The sequence below is a fragment of the Alexandromys fortis genome, unplaced genomic scaffold (genome assembly GCF_014885135.2).
Source record: "Alexandromys fortis isolate MF-2015 unplaced genomic scaffold, M_Fortis_MF-2015_v1.1 scaffold_201, whole genome shotgun sequence".
NCBI lineage: Eukaryota > Metazoa > Chordata > Mammalia > Rodentia > Cricetidae > Alexandromys > Alexandromys fortis.
The window spans coordinates 899,807-923,835 of NW_026068087.1; the positions used below are offsets into that span (position 1 = coordinate 899,807).

The following is a 24,029-nucleotide window of genomic DNA, read 5'->3' on the forward strand; positions in this document are numbered from 1 at the left end:
CTCTCTCTCTCTCTCTCTCTCTCTCTCTCTCTCTCTCTCTCTCTCTCTCTCTCTCTGTGTGTGTGTGTGTGTGTAAAATTTTAAATTTAAGAGTGCCCAGGAAAATGAAGATGCCTTAAGTCTATAACCTGATAAATATTTCACAGATGAATAGATCCATTTAACGAGCATTCAGGTCAAGCTCCGGAGCATCCCCCAGCTCTCCAGACATCTCCCCTGTGCGCCCCCAAAAGGTAACAGCTATCATATGAATCAGTGTGTTTGTATTCATGGCCTTAATTCGCCAAGGTTACTTTGAATGCCAATTCATTAATTAAAATGTTAAACAATACCGGGCTCAGCGTGGGCCTGCAGGTGAGCTGGGGCTGGAGGCACCACTGTGGGTACATCCTGCAGCAGCCAGCCAGTTTTCTGCACAATGCTGTATTCCTGGGCTATACACAGTGGTCTCAGGGTATCAAGCTGGACCGAACCGAAAGCCTTGTAAAATTGGAAAAACACACGTCTCATTCTTTCCAGTAGAGAAGCCTGAGTGTTGGGGCTGGAGATGGAGCTCAGAGGCAGAACACTTGCCGAGTGTGCACACGTCCCTGCGTTCCATTCCCAGCTCCACAAATAAATGAAGATCCCAAGTCTCCATTGATTTCTTTCCCATGAGAGAGACTCTGCTTTGTCCTAGCCCAAGGATGTTCCAGAATTGTTACCCCCTCTCCCCACTCCCTGGGGCAGCATCTGGATTATTCAGAAACCTAGAAGATATGGGGAGGGCATGAATCTTTTAACGAAAAGATTGCTGGGAAATCAGCCAGGAAGTAGATGAGAGAAAATGAAATCTTATTCAAATGTGTGCACTCCACAGCAGTCTCCTCCACAGTGCTTCCTCGGGCTGCAGAGGAAGCAGGCGCTTTTGTGATGATAGTGTTGAACTTAAAACACAGTAAAATATTTGGAGGAGAAAGGAGAAACTCAGAGAGCTCCATAATTGTTTTAAATTAAGAGCACCTTCCCAATGTTAATGACCTCAGTTCAGATTTGCCTTTTGAGTTGTCTTGGTAACCTCGACACCTCCAAGCTTCTGGCAAATGTCCCAAGGCGATTTTGGAAAGATTTATACTTGCGTGGGACTAATTTGGTTTGGGGGCCTTCATTTCTTTCACATCTTCTCATTGACTCTTCTAGTTGAATGGAGGACAGCGAGTCAATGAACGGAAATTAAACATGAACGTTCTTCCCTGTGCAATTAGTTCAGGGCACGATTCATAAAAACTCAGACACAGGAACTGGAGTTCAGCCTGAAAGTCAGCAAAGCAAAATAGCCAGCCACCAGCTCTCACCTCAACCTCAGTCTGAAATGGCGATCCTGCCTCCAGGAGTCTCAGAAGGAACTGTGAGTGAGAGCTGTCTCCTCCCGTCCTATTCCTCTCTGGGGCAGGGATTAAGGGTGTGCCCCACTACCACCCGGTTTCTATGGCAACCTAGTGTGGCTACTGGATTAAAGGTGCCTGTCACCACTGCCTGGTCTGTAAAACTCACCAGCTGTTTTACTCTCTGAACTTTGGGCACGCTTTATTTATTAAAATATAAATGAAACATCAGCACACTGATCCCAGCAAAGCTGCTGCTGCCCTAGACTAAGCCCAACCAGAGCGAGAACACAAGAAACAACTCGTTAAGCAAGCAGCTATTGCCTCACGTGGAGTGCCAGGAGGGAGGAAAATATTTGAGCCAAGTGAACTGCAAAAGCCCGAGTAAAGCGGCCGCACGACACATCAAACTTCAACAAAAACACCGGTAGGAGCAGAAAGGCTCAGGAGAACTGTGGGGGGTAGAGGTGATTTCTCCAGGAAGTGCAATGTCAGGAACACAGAAGTTGAAGGGAACATACATGTGGCTGTCAGCAGTGAGCTGCAGGCTGGTGGGGCCTCACCCAACCTCCTCTGCTGCTCACTGGGACCATTCTGAATCAACCATCAGCTGGGCTTGTGAGATGGGGCAAGGGTACTCACCAAGCCTGGGGGCCTGAATCCAACCTTCAGAACTCACGTGGGGATGGGAGAAAACTAATGTCCGCAAGCTATCCTCTGACTTATAAATATAGCAAATAAATAAATGCTATAAATAAGAAAAAAAGTGGAAACGGTAAGTCATGTGATCTGGAGGTGCCTGCTTCTAGAGTGCTTGCCTATCACGAACAAAGCCCTGGATTCCATCCCCAGCATTGTGTAAACCTGGTCATACACTGTTAATCCCAGCATTTCACCCCAGCTACAGAGAGTCCCAGACCAGTCTGGGACACATGGGATCCCGTCAGGCAAATAAAATAAAAAAGAACCAATCAATTAACAGGGCATCATATGGGAAGACCAGAGTGGATAGGCCTTCTTAAGTGTGAGACATCACTGTGCTAGTGAGGGCACAAGGAACCTGTGTCAGGCTTGCAGGCCCAGCGAGCGGTAGAGGTGACCAGGCCCAGTTGTCACGCATGCTCCCTCGTGCCGTGGCAGATGCCATGATCTAAAGACAGAGCAACTTGGGGAAGAAAGGTTGATTTCAGCTTACAGGTGAAGTCCACCAGGAAGGGAGGGCGAGGCAGGAATCATGTGGGAGCTGGCGCAGAGGCCACGGAGGAGGGCTGTTTACTGGCTTGCTTTTCCTCGCTGGCTTGGCTTGCTCCTTTCTATTGCAGGACCATCTGCCCAGGGGTGGTACCACTCAGAGTGGACTAGGTCCCTATTCATCCATCATCAGTCGAGAAAATGCCTCCCAGACCGATGCCCGCAGGCCCATCCGATGAAGGCATTTTCTCAACTGAGGTTCTTCTCCCCAGATGACCCTACTTTATGGTAAATTGACAAAAACAAAACCAAACAAAACCAAAAACCTACCCGTCTGTGTTTACTCCTACTGTGTGCTAAGCTTCAGATCTGTTTCTCGTGGTCTTTTCTGAACAATCAGTGAATATGTCTGCTTGGACCTGTGACAAAATGACAAGATGTCTTCCTGGGTTTACCCAAGAGAGCCTTGGCTCTAAGGGATCTTTTTCCGCTCCTGGTTACTCGGACCCCTAGACCAGGCTATCTTCTGAGTTAGGATCTTTTGCAGATGGCAAATGTGCTCCCAAGCACTGTCTGTCAGTCCAGTTTCTTCAGCAACTATTTTGTTCTTTCTTCACTTTTCCCAGATTCCTCTCAGGCTCTCAGGCACACTCTGCTTGCCCTGCGGTCGCTGAAGACATGGAAGCCATCAGACAGGAATTCTCTCGGCTTCCCATCCCCACCCTTTTCTGGCAAAGGCCAGGAACCGCTCTTGCTTCCTAGGGGTCTCATTCTCTCACTCATCTTAGTAAAACATTTCACTACTAACCAAAGCAATGACACTAATTAAGCCAACACTTTGAAATGCTTGTGTATAAAATGAAGATTATTGAACCTGCAATGAAAAACAAAACCCAGGGGAGGCAGCAGTATTAATATTTGTTATTTGCTTGTGAAACTTAGATTATTCATTCCTATAGCTGATTCCTGTCTAGGGTGACCATGGAAGTTTGTCTTATGTGTGCGGCTCTTTTGCCTGTGTGTGTGTGTGTGTGTGTGTGTGTGTGTGTATGTCTATGTGAGTGCGGTGTCCAAGGACACCCGAAGAGTTCATGAGATTCCCCTGGGACTAGAGTGACAGACAGCTGTGAGCTGCCATGTGGGTGCTGGGAATTGAACCCAAGTCCTCTGGAGGAGCAGCCAGTGCTCTTAAGTGCTGAGCCATCTCCCCAGCCCCTGGAAGTTTTGATTCTACTTTTCTAGTTGACACTGTTTGGGACACACTCCACCACTGCTGTGGCAGCTCTCTGTTCCCTCGTCATTGTACTTTTCTTCCTAGGCCACGGTTGAGAACCCGCACGCCATGTCTAATGCCAAAGTCTGCCTGTCATCAGCTGAACTCGAACTTCCTTCCAGCAAACAAAAAAGTTGGGCTGTTTCCAAAAGGCTCTGTCTCCATGGCAATCATGTTCGCCTCACAAGGGTGACACAGTCTAGGTGTCCTCTTTCCCCTCTTATTAAGAACCAGTTCAGCCACTGACTTTACTCTGTGCTCATCTAAGCCTGGCCTGTTGTGCACCCGGCACCTTATCTCCTCCAGCTGCGCCACAGGGGTTGTGGTGGAGGCCATGGGTGGCGGCGCCATCTTCTCTGCCTCGGCAACATCTCTCTCTCCCGTTCCCACTCCCTTGCCTGCTTAAGATTCTAGTGGCATCTCCTTCCCTGAAAAACAAACACTCCCATCTTTTCTGCCCAGGCCTCAAACTGCCTTTGTGCCTTCCAACCTCGCTAGGATATTTGTGCTCCTATAGAACACCCTTGCTTGGAGCTGGGCACAGTGGCGTACGCCTTTAATCCCAGCACTAGGGAAGCAGAGACAGGTAGATCTCTAAGCTTGAGGCCAGCCTGGTCAACAGAGCGAGATCCAGGACAGCCAGGGCTACACAGAGAAACCCTGTCTCAAAAGCAAAACATAACGAAAACAGTGTTGGGAGCAGTGAGACCCCAGATCCTGAATTTCTTGTAATCCCCTGATCTGAGTGCCTACAGCTGCTCTGAGCACGAGACCTTCAGGAGTTCCTGATGGCAGGAGAGTGGTTTCTGGTGGGTTTGGCTGGGGCGTGGCTATCTCTATATAATCTGCCCTGAACGCAATAAAGGGGCATTCTTGGGGAATTCAAGGATGCCCCTGTCGCTGTCTATCTGTCTGTGTGTGTCTGTGTATTTTAACCTCCAGCCTCCTTGCCCGAAGCTCATGAATTGGGTGCCAACGCACAGAGCGGAGACATGGGGTCACGGTGTGCGACAGACAAAATCGAACCATGGTCCGGCATCCGGGCTTTCCTCTTCTCCGCTTCTACCGAGTTTGCTTCTTCTCTGCTTCGTCTTCACATCCTTTCCAGGTTTGAGATTCTCAGTCTCCAGTGTCGGCTTTCTCTCCTTATATTCTGTCAGCTCTTTCAAGTACCCACAACCACACCTACATAACACTGACCTCCCAAGCCAATGCCTTCAGCTTAGACTGGCTGAGAGCCTCGGCGGTGTGGACTCCATGCTGCGTGTGTGTGTGTGTGTGTGTGTGTGTGTGTGTGTGTGTGTGTGTGTGTGGTATGGTGTGTGGTGTGGAGAGGTGTGTGGGGCCGTGTGTGTGTGTGTGTGTGTGTGTTTGTGTAAAAAGAAGCATAGTTCAGGGGCAGACACAGAGGTGTTCCTGCAAAGATTTGTTCAGTGAGTTCACCGTCTTCCACCACATCCTCTCCCGCCATCAATGTCCTCCCGCAAGGGCTGTTCTAAAGAGAATACCTCCATTCACAAGGAAAACAAAACAGAGTCTCATAAAATTTATAAAAGCCAGGAGACTTTGTTTTTACAAACATATAAATTATTTTATTTACAAAGCCATGTTACAAAAAAAAAAAAAGCAAAAAAAAAAAAAATACAATCGTTCAGTGGAAAAAAGCTTCCAGACCTGGTGCAGACTACAGCAGGATCACAGATACAGTTTCGTTCTCTCTTTGAAAACCTGTAAGCCATAGAGTTTACTATTTACACCTACTTCGGACACGTATTTGCTTACAACGTCACAGGCATGGAATGGATTCTATCTGATAGTGCTAATCCGTAAAGGTGCGGGATGACGGAGGGAAATGCTTAGTGTTACAAAACGCGGATCATAGAAAAGAAACCCACGCCACGAGTGTAGCCTTGGTTGAGTAGGATCAGACATGCTCTCTTCAAAATTCTTCTGGAAAAGCTTCTAAAATTGGTTAGTAGGAAAGGACAAATGGACAGGTGCAAATTCTAGTCTGTGCAACAATGGTTATTTAATTCACCCCATGACTGACCAGCTACATAAAACCCACAGAGTTTCGTTAAAGTGCCATGGGCTGACGGCATAACAAAATATAAGGTGTAAATAGAAAATTTCCTTTTTTCCTTTTTTTTTTTAACAAGAGTTCACTGAGAATCAGCAATAATAGAATACGCTGTATAAACTATTTCCTACAAAGGCTGATCAGCGTTATTTACAGTTGGTACATTGATACAAAAGAAGGCATACAAGTTATCCAACTCGATTTTTTGATTTTTAAATTTTATATGGCTGACAGGTCTATGTGGAGGCTGAGACGAGTCAGGAGCTCCTCAGGCAGACAGGGGTGTGAGCAGCCAAGGGGCCGAGACGGAAGGCTGAGTGGGGTGTGGGGAACAGAAAGACCGGAAGGGACGACTCTCCTGATGCGGTAGGTGTTGGTCCAGTGGAATCCATGAGAACAAACACAGGAAATCTTTTCTTTGCATTCCATTAGTTTTTTTCCTAGCTACAAGCGTTTATTAAAATACATCAAAACGTAAACTCGGGGCTAATTGTGAACGAAGAGATACCGGGGTTTTTCCCTTTTTGCTCAGTTTTCTGGAATCGTCCTCACCTTTTGGTCAAAGCGGTCTCTCAAGAAAGTAAGCAGCATTAGGTGGAGAGCCTCTTTATTGCGGCTTCCGGTGCAAGACCCAGGGCGGACCTTGCTGAAGCCTGCTTGCTCCCTCCGCCTCTGTGAAGTCGCGGTTCCTTGGAAGCAGCATGTCACCTCACAACCTTCGGTTTCCCTCTCTGAATAGAAGAGTTTAGGGGCCAGAGGCTTATTTTGTTGCTGAGACTTGTTTTGTTTTTAATCCCGCAAGTTTTACAACTCAAAATAAATTATGTATTTATATTTATATTATTTATATATATATAAAACAAGACATCTAAAACCGAACAAGACAAAAATTGTGCAAAAATAACAAAGATATATACACACTTTTGAGTCTGAAGAAATGTACAATAAAAACATAATTCAAAGAACATTTTAAAAATATAAACATTGCTCAAACTTTCCGAAGTTTCATATTGTTTCTGAAACTATTCTGGTCAGTTAGCTCTGTAATATAGTAAAACATAAATTATTACAAAATTAACACTATAAAAATTTACTTTAAGAATATCTTCTAAACTTTTTTTCAATGGATCTAACCTTGTTTATAATTTCTTAAACATTTATAAGTCTTAAAATCTGCCTTAACCTTAAAAAACAACAAATACCCCCCCCAAACAAAAACGTAACAATCACCCCTTAAATTTGCAGCCCCCACCCCCACCCCGACGTAAATTGACCAGCATATAAGTGCACTTTTAACACTGGAGAAAGAAAAACAAAATAACCCAACCAATGTCCTGGTGCTTAACGTCAACTCCCGACTTAAAAAAAAAAAATCTTCATTTTCTATTTAAAAATTTAAGAATCCTGTAAGAAACACTGTCAGTGCAAGTCCAATGACGGACATCACTCCTTTCTCCTCCCATCTTTGCAGATTCCAACTCTGTGGTGAGACTTAACAGTAGTCTGATCTTTGGGTTGGGAGAAGAGGAATGGGAATGGCGTCTTTGGGGAGGGACGGGGGTGTGCCCAGCTGCGAAACTAGCGTTCACTTCTGATTTCAGGATGGCGCGGGTGGGCGGGCGTCTGGCAGATCAAAGCCGGAGTACCTGTTCCGTGTACCAAACTCTCTTTCTCATTCCCCATTGGAGCTGCTGTTTCTTTCAAGACTCCAACGTGAAGGGCTTAATAGCCGTGGTGCTCCGGTGCCTCCCTGCCCACACCTCTTCTCTATCTCTGGCTGGTCTGTCTGAGTTGGAGTGCCTGAGGATGGAGGGCAAGCTTATCTAGGGTGTGGGTTTGTAACCAATAATAGTTCTTATTCCCACAAGGAGTTTGGCACAAAACCTCCACGCAACCAGACTTGTCTCTGGAGGACCCTTCCTGGCCCCAGAACCTTCCCGATATCTCAAGCATTTTCAGGAGCTATGGCCACAGTGTCACCTTATGAAGTGACTTCCCTAGGTCCTGTGGGCTTTCTGTCTCTGGCTGACCCAGCTTTAGGAAACTGTGCACTGTGCCCTGCTTGGAACGAACTCTCCAGAGTATATTCCAGACAAGCTCTGACCATCACAATCATGGGGTTCTCACCATCTCAGGTCCCTTCTACCCTTTTACCCTTCTACCTGACCCGGTGAATCTTTTCTGCACAGCTGGGCCTTGGCATTGAGGAAGCCACACCATGAAAGGGCCACTGACCTCACTCTAGTGGCTGGCATTTGGCTCTGGACAAGGAGCGCTGGGGAAGGTCCACTCCCACCCCACAGTGCACCTCCAAGCACAGGCTCCTCCCCAGCGTGTGGTCCAGAGCTGCCGGTGGGTGGGAGCTAGCAGCTTCCGATGGCCTCCGGAGCACAGTGACCCAGAGGTGGAGAGGAAGGGCAGGGTGGGAGAGGACTCGGGAGAGCGTGAGCTCTGCAAGCGCTAAAAGTTCAAGAGCTTCCGTGGGTGCCAACCTGGAACCGGAACCCGGAACCGGAACCGACAGTTTGCACCTCTGTGCTCAGGAGCAAAATGACGGTGCACTAGCAGCATCAGGAGGAAGGGGGGTAACCCCGAATATGGAAGAATGTATAAGACATGACAAGTGAAAACAGAGAAAACACTTTCAGTAAATCTCCCATTCAGGCTCTTTTGCCTTGTCTTTCATTTCTTTCTTTCTTTCTTTCTTTCTTTCTTTCTTTCTTTCTTTCTTTCTATTAAATATCCATGTTAAAAAAAAAAAAGAATTAGAAGAAGAAATGCCAGAGCCACAAGCAGCGTCCAGGAATCACTCCCCCCACAGACCTCCCTTCTCCCGACTTAGTCTCCTGGGGAGGATGTCCACCGGGACTGGTTCGAAGTGGCTTCACCATCTTGTTAGGGAAGAGCCCTTATCCTGCCCATTCTGCTTGTGTTCTTCTAGGAAAGAAAAAGAAAAAAAAAATGTGTCTCATTCAGGGTGATCCATGAAAATCCAGGAGGGCACCTCCGTTTTCTTGTGTGTCACAGAACGGAGAAGAATCCACTGCCTGGATGTGGCTAAGAGTAGCCACACTTTGTAACTAAGAGGACAGCTATAAAGACGTCCATGGTTAGTGAAGGTAGCTCCGAGGCTGGAAACGTGGGGACAAGAGCGTGGCTTTCATGAGCTCTCTCCTGGATAAAGGGCTGGGATAACTGCATGTTTTCTCTGCGCCTTCCTTTTTATTGGTTCATTTTTTTCAATATATTATGAATGACACAGTTAGTTAGCTAATGAAGGTAGAGCCCTGGGTTAAACAGGTTTTGGAGATTTGGGGTGGGTGTGGCTAATTTCGGTGTGACTCAGCTTCAGCTGAGTACAACCTTGTTCTTCCAGTCACTACCTGCTGCTTGTGTTTGCTACTCCTTCTGTGAGGCGTAACTGCCTCCCTCGCCTTTTCCCCAGGCCTGAGCACATAGCCCTTTGGAGAAAGTCACTGATCTCTGGGTTTACACATTGATCACTCTTACTTCTCCTAAGTGAATCAAAACATAATGGTCATTACAGCTAACACTTGACTTTGCTACGTGCCAGAGTGTTTTAGCTATTTTTCAGAGACTTTACATCAATAAGCTGGTTTAACCTCACATAGGTCATAGAACCTTGGGGACCATCATGATCCTCACTTTATAGAGGAGGAAATGGGGGAAGCAGATTGCTCAAGGACCCACAGCTAATCACAAGAAGGTCCATGTTTGGAAGCCAGGTTATCTGCTCTGCTGGAGGTGAGACTTGAACTTCCGACACCAGCGCCCGCTCTTACTGGTCTGACGCTGGCCCTGTGTGGCTTCCCCCACCCCTAGAAACTTACCTGACGGCTGTGTCCTGGGCTGGATAGGCTTGCAGGGCTGGATTGGGACAAAGCTAGGCTGCTATTTTTTCCAACCTGAAAGACACCGTGAACTCCCATTCAGACACGGAGGCAAACTCAAGAAGACCCTCTGACGCCATATGTTGTCAGGACAGGCAGGGGAGGAGGGCAGTACTACAGGTGTTACTCCCTCGATTACTCAGAGTGGATGATTCCCACTTAAATGTCAGAAAAAGGGACAGCAGTTTATGAGCACTTTTAAGAAGTCCCTCTCCCAGAGTTCTTAATTTCACCCCTCGGATGTGCACACTGCAGGAGGCAGGGCTTATCCCTCTGCAGCTCAAGAGACCACAAACTCATGCATCTCTGAGCACAGTGCAGGCCCACCATGCTTCTAGCCCTGGCTCCTCAGGTCTGTTTGGCTAGGGGGTCCAGGATTCAGCCTCTGGTTCTTCAGAAAACCAGTTATGCTGGGCTGCTGTTGCATGTGCAGGGAAGGAGGGGAAAGGGTACTTTGTCCTGCCTGGCAGGGTCCCTGGGATGGCAGGCCTGGGGTCATAGATGACCTCTCTTTGGGTCTGTCCTTGTCCCCTGGTGCAGTGGGCTCTGAGAAGAGCTGGTGCCAGGGTCCAGTCCCATGGTTCCAGCTCATTTGCAAAGGGGGCTCTTGCCCCCAGCCTCCAAACAGCCCCTCCACTATCTTTGCTCCCCCTTTGAACACAGGCACCCACCTTTCGCTCCGAGTACTGCTCTGTGTCCTGTTTAATACCCTGGTGGAAGTTTGGGGCCTTTTACTTCCCAGACACAGTTAGGAGAACCTGAGAGTTCTCTGCGAGGCACAGAGTCTCATTTTGGATTTCTTTTTGAGTCAGGATCTCGTGTAGTCCTGGCTGGCCTGGAATTCACTGTGTAGCTAAGGACGACCTTGAACTCCTGATCCTCCATCTTCCCATTGTTGGGCTGCCGTACCTGGCTCTCATCTTGGGTTTCTGGAGCTTTCCTCTCTGAGTCCTAACAGAACCAACACAGCTGCCAGAGGCCTTTTCCTTTTCCTAAGACATGGAAATAAATGCCCAGGGGTGACTCCAGCCAAAGCCTTCTTTCAGTTGCCCGGTGACAAACATCGCTGTCACCGTGTTGAGGGTTGGTGCAGCGTGGCTCCTGGGGCACATTCTCAGGGAGGCTCATGGGCTCTTCTGCTGCTAGCTGGACTGACTCACCGTGCCGACTGAGCGTTTCAGACAGTCTGGGAGCCAAACAGCCAGCACTCAATACCCAGGCCCTTCAGGCTTGACAGGAAGACCCAAGAGCCCAGAGTCAACTCCCAGGTTTAGGTCTCTGCTCCACTGTTCGCTTGCTGTGTGACTTTGGGAAGCTCGAGTAAATTCTCTACGCCTTGCTTGGCTCATGTATATAAAAATGGGTTAATAGCAGGTTAGGTACTGAGTTCCTGGACCTCAAGGGTTTGGTACAGGGAGCATCAGTGACGTGTAGTCGGCCAATAGAACTTTATCTAAAATGAGGAAAGCAAGGCAGCTTTGCAGCAGCAGGTAAGATCCACAGGCAGGGGAAGTGGCTTCACCTGTTGGCTTCCCCACGGACTCTGCTCTTACTCCCAGCCTGTTCACCCTCAGCCTGCCTTTTCACAAGACCCCAGTGTATCTGTGCACATGCATTCCAGTATAAGAAGCTGTGTGCCTCCTTCTGAGTCTATAGAAGACCCCGGTTAGCAATCCAGTCTCCGGGTAGGATCTGGAGGGTGCCAGCTAGACATGACATTAAGTGACCCATGTCTCACCATGGCCAAGGCTGCAGCTGTCTGGCCCTTGCTCATGCGTGCTTGTGAATCCCTCCCAGAAGGTGCTCTTCTTGGGGCTTTGCTGAATGTCTTACTTGGTGACACAAAACAGTGGTTCTCAACCTGTGGGTTGAGGCCTTTTGAGGGGGCGGGGTCGCAGATCAGACACCGAAAAGTAGCAAAATTACAGTCATGAAGTAGCAAGACAAATAATTTTATGGCTGGGGGTCACCACAACATGAGGAACTGTATGAAAGGGTCGTGGCATTAGGAAGGTGGTGACCCAGCACATTAATGCATCTCTTCTCCTCTCTCTCTCTCTCTCTCTCTCTCTCTCTTTCTCTCTCTCTGAAATTCCCATTTCTAAGCAGGGCTGGTCTTAAGGTCTATTAGTTCCCTGGTGAAGGGTGGTTCTCAAAGCCCACTTGGAGGAGGCCAAGGAACCTGGGGTCCTTCCCTCCAGCTCTGAGCTCCCATCAGGTAGAGGGGTGTTATCAGCAGCTCTCCCAGGCTGCATAGGTAGCCCGAATTTGGGGAACAGGAGTAGAGTTCAAGGAAAGATACAGCTATTCTTTGGCCAGCCACACCTCCCAGCTTCCCTACCGTACACACTCTTGTGGGTATCCTGGCACTGAGTGCTTCTTTTGCTAGCTCTGCCTTGCTGGGTGCAAGGGGCACTTTTGCTTTAGGAAGGGAGGGAGGTTGAGGCAGCCTGAGGTGAGGACAATCACCTGGAAGCTGGGAGATCAGGCTGCCACTCTCCAGGGACGTGGGGGGGGGGGGCTGACATCATTTAACCAGTCTGGGTCTCAGGCTCGTCCTGAGGGGATCCAACAGATCAGATCAAATTTCTTAGCAACAAAACGCTTTAATGAAGTTGTCCTCGGAACCTCAGGATATGAAACAGACAAAAGGAATGGGGGAACTCAGAGCCTCTTTGGGTCCCAGTTTACCCATCTGTAAAGTGACGACCGTTTTTTGTGCCCCGTGCTGGGCTGGCGTGAGGACTAAAGGAAGTGAATACTGTAAAGTCCTGCGCACAGGGACCAGCAAAGTGAGGGTCTGACTGTCAAGTCCTGCACACAGGGACCAGCAAAGTGAGGGTCTCACTGACTGTAAAGGGCTGCGCACAGGGACCGGCAAAGTGAGGGTCTCACTGAGAACCCTCAGAGCAGAGGACGCGCATTGCCTATGGGGAACCTGGGGAAAGGAGCCATGCTTTTGTTGCTTGCCTGAGCCACCTGGCCAAGCAGGGGCACTGCCCAGCTCCCCCTGCCCCCCAGAGCTGATGAAGGCAGTGCCAGGATCTCCCTTACCTGCCGAGAGGAGGTGCTGTTAACGGGATCGGGCACCGGTGCAAGAAGGCTGGGTGGGTTCTTTTTGTGGACACTATTCATACCAGGCATTTTAGTGATCTTACAGGCTTTGCTACTAGGGCTTGAATTCTTACGCTTTTTTCCTTCTGATTTGTCAAAAGAGAGGGGCAGAGAAGACACGGCGTTGTGTGAGGCCAGAGAGAGGTCCCCCGCGTGGAGCGCAAGGGAGGGCACAGAGAGGGGACAGGGGCCACTGCTGCCACCCACAGCGCCCACCTGTCTCACTATGTCCATGGGGCTGCTGGGCAGTGAGGTCCGTCCTGAGGGCTCCAGCTTGGCACTGAGTGGGCTCACCCCGTTGTTTGTGTGCACAGACAGACTGTTGTAGGGAGGGGCTGCCTGATAGGAGTTCAAGGAGGAACTGGCGTTCAAAACGCAGTTCTTTCTGTGGGGCCCTGGCAATGGGGATGAGAAGGAAGCCTGCAAGGACAAGGAGGAGGAGGAGGAGGAAGTTGAAGACTGCGGCTTCCTCTTTCTGTTACTTGGAGATTCCTCGCTACTACGAGCTGACAGGTCTTTGACTTTTGAGGATTTGCTGGTTTTGGTTTTGGATGGCTTGTGGGACGGGGAAGGAATGACAGCTGGTATCGGGGACACGGCGGAGGGGGCCTTGAAGGTTGAGTCCATGATGCTGAGGGTTGCAGCCACATGGGGAAAAGCTGTGGTGTGGGACATGAGGACGCGTGGGTCCGGCGATGCCACAAAAGCCGCGTCTGAGAGCATGGCGGATGTCATGATGTAAGAAGAGGTGAGTCTCGAGCTGATGGGAGCTGAAGGAAGATACACAGCACCGGGGTTGCTGAAAGGCTGCAAAACGGATGCTGGAACAGGGGTGGTGATGTGGGCTGCTGGCGAGGGCATGGGGCTATCTGCCGCAGGAGGGATCTTCCTAAACACGAGAGAAGAGCCAAAGAGAAACAGTGAGACGTCGGGTGGGCATCGCCTGGGTGGGGGGGCCGGGTGAGCTTTGGTCGGCAGGGCTACAGAGGACACCCGGTAGGACCAGACTATGGAGAATGAAGCCTTGACTGATGGTGAGAACTGGAGGATGGCTCTTTCCTACGCTGGCCACTAACGCAGCATCAGCACCTGTCTCCACGCCTCAGACCCTGCTCTCTCTGCTCAGCGACTTAAGATCTGGGTTCACGAGGAAACGGCAAATGCTGTCAAGACTATAAATGTCCTGAGCAGTCTCCCCGCCCTCACACACCACTAGCAGTGATGAAAGTGGTTTTCAGAGAGGAGAAAAGGCCTTGGCCACCTGGGCATGCCCCTCTCTCCTCACTGCAACCTCTTCCATTCCTCTTTCCCATGCTATGTTTGGCTGGAGATATTTTGAAAAGAAACCATCTCCTAACTTGCCAGCATTCTTTTCTGCTGGTTGCCCAATGCCTCTGGCTACTCCATAGAGAGGCATTTCTCTTTTTAGCTCATGGCCACTGGATTGTGGTGGCCACGGAAAGTCAAGAACTTGGAAAATGATATCAAGTTGCCCATCTCTCTCTCCCTCACTCTACTTCAGTGGGGTTGACACACAGATGCCCTACAAGTCCTCCTGCTCCTGGGCTGGGACAAGGCGAAAGTTCTGAACCAGTGTGCCCAGAAGGGATCAGGACTTTGGATACTGGCAGAAGGCCAGCCTGTGAACAGGGGCTCAGAGAGCCACTGCTTTCTTAGAACTGATGGGGGATTGAGCCTGAGTGCGAAGCCCATGGACTAATGCCAGCACCAGGCAGGCAGAGTATCATTCTTAAGGCCTCTGCATGTATTTCTGCTTTTCAGACAGAACCCCACTATGTAGACCCTTGAATTTGTGGTCTTCCTGCCTCTACGTGTGGGATTACAGTTACAGGTATGTGAAAGCACCTAGCCATAAAACTCTCTGCCTTCTGGCATGTGCTGTAAATGGCTCCATGTGTATCTTATGACTTAGGTTCATGCTGCTGCTACTCTTGGGACCTGGAGATGATAGCTACGGCAGCTATGGGATCACAGCTGATTCTGAAAGAAGTAAGTGGTGTGAGGAGCCAGAGAATGCTTTGTTATTTTCTGCAGAGCTCTCTGCTTGCTCCCCAGTGTGTGTCTTCAGGAGATTTCCTTCTCTGAGGTAAGTTCCTTTTCTCAGGAGGTAAACTTGAGGCATAGGGCAGAGGGGCATCACACTGTCCCTTCTCCTCTGCAGGCCACCTCCAGCTGAGAAGAGGCCCTCTCCTGATTCCCCTCTGAGGATCATTTGTCTGTCCCTTGTCGTAGAGCCTGCAGCTTGGCTTCCATCTCTAGGGTGGAACCCAGCAGCATCCTTCAGTGCGGAAGCACAGTGTCTCTGAAACTGGCAGACCAAGGAGATCGAATACAAAAGTGTTGCCAAACCCCAGGCAGTCGTGATGGCGTCTGAGAGCTTCCTTCTTCTCCAGCCCCTGGGGACCTCAGAGCTCCTGCCATCCCTAAGTAAGATGCTGCACAGATAGATCCCGGCTGTGATGGATGAATGAGGGTATGGACAGATGGATGAGGGGGCGGAGGATGGGAAAGCAGGTGATCTGAGCAGCAACACAACTGTATTGTCAGGGACTATGCATGCTGGGCAGGGATTCCCATGGAGTCAGGCCCTGAGGGTCGGCACACATCCTCACAACTGTCTGGCCCTGCACAGCCCTTCCCTGAGAGGGTGGGGACACTAACAACTCCTCTGCTGTTTCTGTGACCCTACTGTAATACTGCAGGTGCCCCCGCTGCTGCAATGTGCTCCCTAGGGGAATTTACAAGTCCCAGGTCATTAATTTACTTAAGGGGGTGGGGCTTCACTTCGGGACCTTCAATGTCACGTCCCGAATGTTGGGAATCTTAATGTCCCAATTTATATTTTGCTCATTAAACAGTATACATACTTCATATTCTGCAGACAGGCAGAATTGAAGTCCTAAATCTTACTTGGCCCCTGCTCTCAAGACTGGAATGGCTACAACTCCTCTCCTCTTCAAACCTCATTGGTAGAGGAGAAGTGGGAGGCGGGGCAGTCCCTGAGAGCTTTCTCCCCAATGCTAAACAGTTTCAGTGTTCCCTGGGTGCTCAATGGGAGGGGGTTTCACCTCAATGTGGGGGCCGCTGACTTAGGCTTTGCACCCTGGCCTACAGGAAGTCCCATATAAAAGCCCAGAGATGTAAATACACTCCTGACAGCTCCCGTCCGTCCTCCCCTCGCCAGCTGCCGTGGAGATCCAGATGCTGACCTGGCTGAAAGAGAATACTGTGTTGGCGGCTCCTGACGCAGAGTTAAGTGCTTGTTAAAGAAAAAAGAGTCTTGGCCGTTCCTTTTCTTCCTAATGTCTTCCATGCCCCCATCGGCTGCCATCCCTCCAGGTTCGGGCCCATCAGGGCCTGGAGTTTGGGCCCCGAGGCCGAGAGGGCAGCGGGGTGCTACGCTCTCCAGGGTTGACACCCAGGCAGCCCCAATGTTGCTCAGTGACAGCAGATTGGTTAGGCAAGTCCTGAACAGAGGGGAGGGACCTGATGCCCGGTGGCTCGGGCTTCTGTGCCTGAGGAGGAAAGGAACATGGAGCTTGAGCTGACAGTATACCAGCGCGCGAAATACAGACCAACACATTCCTTCCACGTGCCAGGGATTCACACTTCTATAACACAGGGGGCCCGCAGCGCTGGGAGAATCACCAGGGCTGGCTGCCGTGTTTGGAAGCTAAGGCAGAGGGCCAGGTCATCTGATAACCAAGAACTACATGATCCCTGGGCGGGACTTTCTGAGATCTTCTATGCATACAAACAGGAGCTAATGATGCCCTATAGACAGGCAGGGCAGTCGCCCGCGTGGGAAGACATAAGCTTCTCTTTTGGCCCTTTCCTAGTTGGTATAACAACATCTATACTAAGTCCCCTGTGAGTCCCCTGTGAGAAACAAGGCTCTGCTCAGGCGTGCAAAGGGGCTAAGGTGACAGAGCTGCCTTGGGAGAGAAGAAGGCTGTGGGCTCTGTTTCCTGTTTCTCAGGGTGTCCTGTGGCCTCTCTTGGGCCTCACTGGGCAGGCTCAGGGTCTCAAATGCTTTGGGGCCTTAGTCTGACATGATCCATCCTTTTAGCGGAGTACGCCAAAGCTCCCTTAGGAGGAACGCGGGGCAGGGACACTCGGAGCTCGGCTAATAGGGACAAAGCGTAGCTTCTTGTCTGCCATGGTTGAGAGGGTCCTAGGTGTCTCCCCTTTCTGTAAGTCCCTGTAGAGTGTAAGTGTGTTAGGAAACGGTGTAGACACCGGATAATAAACTGCAGGTTAGAGAAAGAGAAGGAGAGGTGAGGAGAGGGCCCTAGGGAGATGGGAAGGGCCAAAGACAAACTTAACCCACTTCACAGCACCGTTCAGAACCTGCCCTTTTAGACAACTGGACACAGTTTTTAACGAGAACAGCAACTAGCTAGAAATTTGTAACCATTATGAAGATTTTACTATATCTCCTGAACCCTTAACATCACAAACAGAAGCATATTCTTGACATCTTTAGATAATCTGAAAATAATTTAAAAAAACAAAACAAAACAGCAAAAGCCTATAATCCCATGGAATAGACAAGATCTTACCTAAGATCCTTTTCAACTGTTTGAGAAGCTTACCAACCCAACCATCCCAAGAAGACAACCCAAACAGCACATTATAGGTACCCTAGAAAGCTGTTCATTAGCACTGACATTTAGAACCGGTCAGGAGCCCTGACAAGCCAAGTGTTGGGACTTGTTCACAGAGTTTAGGCTTAGATAATAGCAAGGCAATTGTCAACTTAGACCACAAAGAAACGGCTCACTTACTTCCACATCTGTGAATTCAAGTGTTTCTCTACCATGGAGTTTAGTGCGAACCGAAACCGGTCCCATCTTCTATCAAAGACATAGTACCCTCGTCCCATGAGGCGACTCCCGAAAGAGCAGAACTGTGAGGGGGAAAAGAAAAACATTTTAATTGTGATTACAGGTTAATAAGCTAATATGAAGCACACAGAGAAAAATAACATTTGCATAAAAACACACAGGGGTACAATTTTGCTCAGAATAAAATAAGCGACTGGTACTGAAGCCAAAAATATTTCTGTGGCGCGGTCGGTGGAGCTGTGGATCCCGGCAGAACCTCGCATTTAAGCCAGCGATTGTGCCACTTGGAGAGTCTCACGCGTTACCTCTAAGATGGAGCCAGTATTTTAGGATAGAAAACAAGAGGACAGCTACGTCCAGAGAGACTTTGCAGCTCCAGCTCTTCATCACACGACCCATTATCTCCAGGAACACGGGGTTCCCTGCCCGCCTCCCTTTCTTCCGGGAAAGAGGATGGATGACTCCTCCTGTCTGAGGTCACAGAGCCAACCACTTCCTTCCTCTGGGAGCTGCCCTTCCATGCCAGTCCCAACTGTATCTGCACCATTTCATTTATTTTTATGTGCTTTGGTGCTTTGCCTGCATGAAGGTCTGCGTGAGGCTGTCAGAGCTTGGCGTTACAGACTGAGCTGCCATGTGAGTTCTGGGAAGTGAACTTCCTCTGTGAGAGCAGCCGGTGCTCTTAACCGCTGAGCTATCTCTCCAGCCCTTAAAACACGTCTGTTGTTATTGTTGTTTTGTTTCGTTTTTTTGAGACAAGGTCTCGATATGTAGCTCTGGCTGTCCTGAAACTCACTATGTAGACCAGGCTAGCCTCTAACTTACAGAGAACTGCCGGCTTCTGCCACATCTGCCCTCTTTATCTGCTCTCCGAAGATGCCCGGGGTGCACCACCCCTCTGAGCCCTTACCCAGTACCCTCTGCCTGATGTTTCCCTCTTTGGCAATTACGGTCCTACCCTTTGATGCTCATCTTATAATTCTCATTGCTAATGGCCTCGTCTGGCTGATCCTCCCACTGTGGACACTGACGACACATCTACAGTACATTACACTACATTTCACTTGGACTCGTTATAGCGTAGATGTAATTACATATGTGGTGGCTATCAATCTATAACGTGTAGGGACTTCGTTCTCTTCCTCCTCAGTCTAAGGATCATTGAGATTAGGAATTAGGAAAAAAAAAGAATTTTAGGATTTAGGAAGCTGAGGAGGGGAGCATTAATAGTTCAAAGCCAGCCTGAGCTACACAGTGAGAGCATCTAAAACATTTTTTTTAAAAAAAAAAAAAAAAAAAAGTGGACTGGGAGGAAAGGTTCCAAAGAAATGTCTAAAATAAACCACTGCATTTAACTTACAACTGAAATATCAGGAATGTAGTAAGCACTGGCTATAAGGCAGGACACCTGAGGGCTAGTAGACAGAAATGTAAGAAGCAGCCTCTGGGAAGGTGACATTTGCTGGGTCTAGAGCTCAGGGAAGCCTTCAAATGACTCTATAATTCAAATGGCACCTTCACATACCTCCCACCCCCAGGCCTCCAGCAGCTCCCTGGACGCAAGCCCAGACTCAGTGCTGGACTGGCACCCATTCCACAAATGCATCCTGGACCCGGCCTTTGAGCAGCTCTCAGAAGAATCTGACTGCAAGGTCTTCCATTTGTTCTGCTTCTGCTTGAGTTGGGGGGGGGGGTTGATATTAAAACCTTGCTACCCACAAAATCTGATACTGCAAATTATTTACTACAGCAAGTTCTTACTGACCAAGGAGGAAAACATACAGAGGAAGTCTTCAGCTCAGAAGCTGGCCTCCACCTGTCTGAGGGAGCTGCTCCTGGGGTAGCCATCACCTTATCTCTTGTCCCAATTGCTAAGGACACATTGAGCAAGAGTTTATTACAAATATATATGACTTAACGTGTCAATTGGCCATGAGAATTGGCCACAGGTTTTTCCATTTTAATCAGCAGAACATTAAGGACCTATGAATGCCTTGTGGATGTGGCTAATTTTCTATAACAGCTTGCCCTGTGGACAGACGTCTTGATGCTCTCCAGAGCCTGGCCTTTTGGGAGGGGCCAGTATCTCTTTCAGACTCGGAAGCTGGAGGCCCCTTTGGTTTTGGCTTCCAGTGTATCTAATAGCACTTAGATGTGAAGCCAGACAGCGAGAGAAGCTGGCACCGTGGGTCTCTGGCAGAGCGGCAGACCTCTCTGCTGTGCCCCCATCCCCAGCATCCTGACTTACGTGGCCCTGTCTTCCTGCTAACACCAGCGCACTTCTGACTTGATAACTTGTGTGCAGCAGTAACAGAGAAGATGTGTCTCCTCTCAGACCTCGGGGTGAGGTGCAGCTGGGTCACCACACTCTGCCCTTTCTCTGCCACCTGCCAGTGCAGCAGTAAATGTGTAACAGACATCTGCGTACACGGAGATGTCTGCTGGGGTTTCATGGAAAGCTCTTGTTTTGTGATGAAGAAAGCATAGCATCTCGGAAGACCCCTTTTTCCCTATGTCCCCTCTCTTCCCGTTTAGAATGCCACTAGGTGACAATGGAGCTGCAGGGGATGTGTTAACATGCGAACAGCCAAGGTATTCACAGATCGCAGAGAGGCTGAACCAAGATCGCAAGGGCACCCACTTCTAGACTTCCTACCATGTGAGATAATCTTGTGTGAATATGGAGGAGCCGGGTTTTCTACAACTGTAGGCAAAACCATTACAGCGAGTCCCCCACTATTTCTGTTCTGGCACAATCTCGGGTTATAGGTGAGCCATAGGTTGACATCATCTCCAGAAAGGGGAAGTAACTTACACAGAGGAGAAGGGGCCAGCCTTGTCTTCCAACAGGATTGGTTTCATTGATAAAGCCCCTGAGGTCTGAGTCAACCAGAGTTAATCCTGCAGACTCAGGCAAGCACCAGAATGAACCACCGTGGAGACCATATATTCCCAGGCCCCAGCACTGGGATATGTGGCTGTGGATCCCACCAACCACTTCCTTTCTCAGGGGGTTTGTGAGGCAAACGTGAAGAAGCTTCCAACCAATGCCTTAGTTTCCCCTCTGGCATGGATGACCATCTGAACTGTTGGAGCGTGCTCCTTCAGACAGCTTTTGTTAGCAAGCCACTAACAAAACTAACGTGAAACACTGCCCTTGCCACCCGCTCTGCTGCCGTGTGGTCATACTGCTTACTAACAACAATCACACAGAGCCGCCCGGGAGACTGAGCCTGAGCTGCTGCTCAGACAGCTTCAAGAGCAGGTGTGTCTGGCCAACTCTTGCCCAGAGGCTCTGTTTTCAGATGTGCAATGTCCGGTTGGCTACCAAGCAGTTTTAAAAGATGACAGCCATCTTCCCCCTCCCTTTCCTTCCGTGGTCAAGAACGTCTCTAATCCCATTCAGCCTTTGGGATGGCACGCTACTATGGAATTTCCTTAGGAATTCAGGCCTCTGTGGCCATTATCAGGTTGCCTTTGAAGCACAAGGGCCAACAGGGACGGGACAGAGGAGGCCTACCGCGAGAGGTCTGGGGTGGTGCGCGGAGAACTGACAGTCTAACTTCTCGGACTCCTCGGCTCCGTCCATCTCCCCTTCATCACTGGACAGTCGGCTGGCGAGGTCGCCTCCAGCTGGGGGCGGAGGGGGCTCCGGGGTGCAGGCGCTCTGATTCGAAGATGCACTGCTACTTAAGCTGTTTGCAGATGGCGGTCTAAGGGCGGGAGGGAAGAAGACATGGGTTTTCTTGAGGAAATCAGAGCCACCGATTCCATGCCACCAAGAAGCGGTCCTCCCACGATGCCGGGAAGGGTGGGCCAACGGCAGTTTCCTACAAAGGAAAGAGTAAGCCTCAGGGGTTGGCAGCTTCCTATGATGGCCCACGAGGGTTTGGTGCTTGTCCTCTGGCTGGCTGCCTCTGGGTACAGTACAAGCCCAAGGGAAAAACTCAAGTGTGAGCCCGAGACGTGAGCTCACCCAGAGCCTGTCTTATGTGAGTTCAGCGACAAATACCCACCCACGACCAAGTGTCGCCATCGCTTGGCTTACATCCTTCCAGACTTCCTTAGTGTACAACACATGATTTAAAAAAAAAAAAAAAACCTATGCCACTTTTTCAGCAGGAACAGGATTTGAGACAGGATCTCATGTACCCCAGGCTCTGAACTCCTGACCCTCATGTCTTTGCCTCCTGAGTGTTGGGGTCATAAACGTGTGCCACCCCATGCCCAGTTGACGCAGTTCTGGGGACCAAAGTCAGGGCTTCAAGCATATTAGGCAAGTATTCTACCAACCGAGCCACACCCTACTAGCCTCAGCCCTCGGGACAGATTTATTTTAAAAATTATTATTTTACGTGTATGAGAATCTTGTCTGTAAGTATGTCCGTCTGTCACTTGTGTGCGCCTGTGTCTGAGAGAAAGCAGAATCCTCTGGGACTTGAGTTATAGGTAGTTGTGAACTGGGAATTGTACTCAGGACCTCTGGAAGAGAAGCCATGGCTTTTAACCACTGAGCCATCTCTCTAGTCTGAACACATTTTTTAAAACTTAGTGATGTAGAACTCCTCTTGGATATTATAATTTTTTTTAATATCCTCCAGTAACATTTAATATCGATGCCACAATTTATATAGCTAAATCCTAAATATTTATTTCTAAATGTTTTGGAAGGCTTTTGGGTAGTAGTTCAGCCCAACTTAACAGGACCACCTTGTCCTGCAGGATAAACGTGACCTGGAATTTGTTAATTGCATCTTGGTCATACAGAAAAATAGCTTTATTTATTTATTTACTTACTTATCTGTTATTTAGAGACAGGGTCTCTATACAGCCCTGGTTGACTTAGAACTCTCTGCATAGACTAAGCTGGCCTCAGACTCACAGAGAAGTGACAGAGGAGGCCTCCTGCAAGGGGTCTGAGTGCTGGGATTAAAGACACACACCACCACGCCTGGCAAAACGTGTGCCACAAGCTGGCCTTGAGCTCGGGCCCCCTGCTGCCCCCGCCTCTTGAGCACGTCCCACTGCTTGTGCCAGCACTTTCCACTTTCCCTTTTCAAAGAAATCTTTACCAGGGAAATGTCATCATCTGTGCTATTCAAAAGACACTAACAAAAATGCATTATAATAACATCTCAAAATGTCAAAATCAGGATAGGTAAGTTTTCATTAATATGTCGCTATTTTCCAGTATGTAGGGGAGTTTTTATAAAAAAATGAAAATGGACACAAAAAGAGAGCGAGCAGCGCCACCCTGTAAGTAAGAAAGGGACTGAAGGATGTCCTGTTTTCTTCTTTTTATTTTTTCTCAGTTTTATAGAGGTGTATTAAGGTAACAAGGTCTTGTGTAACCCAGGATGGACTTGAACTTGCTGTGTAGTGGAGATCCCTGATCGTTCTTTACTGCCCAACATGTGATAGGAAGACAGGCATGGGCTCTACGTGCATCTTGTGAAATTATTATTTCAATCAAGTTAGTTAAAAAATTAACATACCCATCGTTTCTTAGAGTTACCACCTCCCACAGTCTACTGCGGATTGATCCAGGCTCTACGCGAGCTAGAGAAGGGTCTACCACTGAGCTCTAACTCCAGCCTTCTTTTTCAGTTTTATTCTGAGGCCGTTTCGCTAAGGTTGGTCTTGAACCCACTGGGTAGCTTAAGCCAGTCTTGAGCCTATGGTTTTCCTGCTGGGGAAGACCTTGAACTCCTGATTCTCCCGCCTCTACCTTTAAAGTGCTGGGATTACAGATGTGTGCTAAGTACCCTTCCTCCAGCATTGTGCTGTTTTTCTTTTACGTAAATTAGCCCAAGCTATCCTTGAAGCCACAAACCTCCTGGCACAGCCTGTGGAGTGCTGGGATTACAGGCATGCATGGCTATACCTGGGCCCACATTTCTTTACATATTCACCCACAAGCAGACACTTAGCTTGTTTTCATATCTTGGCGATAGTGAATGATTCTACAATAAACACCAGAGTGCAAAGCTTCCGTTAAATGAAGTGTAGGAATCACAGTCCCTCATCAGCTCCTCTCCCCAAATCCCACAACTAAAGGTACTTAAGGGGTTTTTAAAGAGGCAAGAAAGTCAAAGAACACAGAGCAGCAGAAAGACAGTGATTGTGACCCTGAATCCACGTGGGTCTTTTTAATTGTGTCTGCTAGTGATTGGCTTAGGAGAGTTGCAGAAAATCAAAGAACATTTATCGTGTGTGTGTGTGAAGGAA

At 48.9% G+C, this 24,029-nt stretch overlaps 1 protein-coding gene across 18 annotated transcripts in view; it reads right to left on the minus strand.

Moving 5' to 3' along the window:
- Positions 1 to 5,438: 5,438 nt before the first annotated feature.
- Atxn7l1 (ataxin 7 like 1) overlaps positions 5,439 to 24,029 on the minus strand; it is a 208,316-nt gene continuing 189,725 nt past the window's right edge. For 9 of the 18 annotated variants that reach the window (XM_050122276.1, XM_050122273.1, XM_050122280.1 and 6 more), the window contains 4 exons: positions 21,322 to 21,631; positions 17,742 to 17,863; positions 16,164 to 16,469; positions 9,841 to 13,822 (listed from right to left, as the gene is read on the minus strand). In XM_050122276.1, the coding sequence (XP_049978233.1) occupies positions 12,724 to 13,822; positions 16,164 to 16,469; positions 17,742 to 17,863; positions 21,322 to 21,631 (1,837 nt within the window). In that variant the 3' untranslated portion in view covers positions 9,841 to 12,723. The other 9 variants (XM_050122279.1, XM_050122275.1, XM_050122274.1 and 6 more) reach the window with 9 other exon arrangements.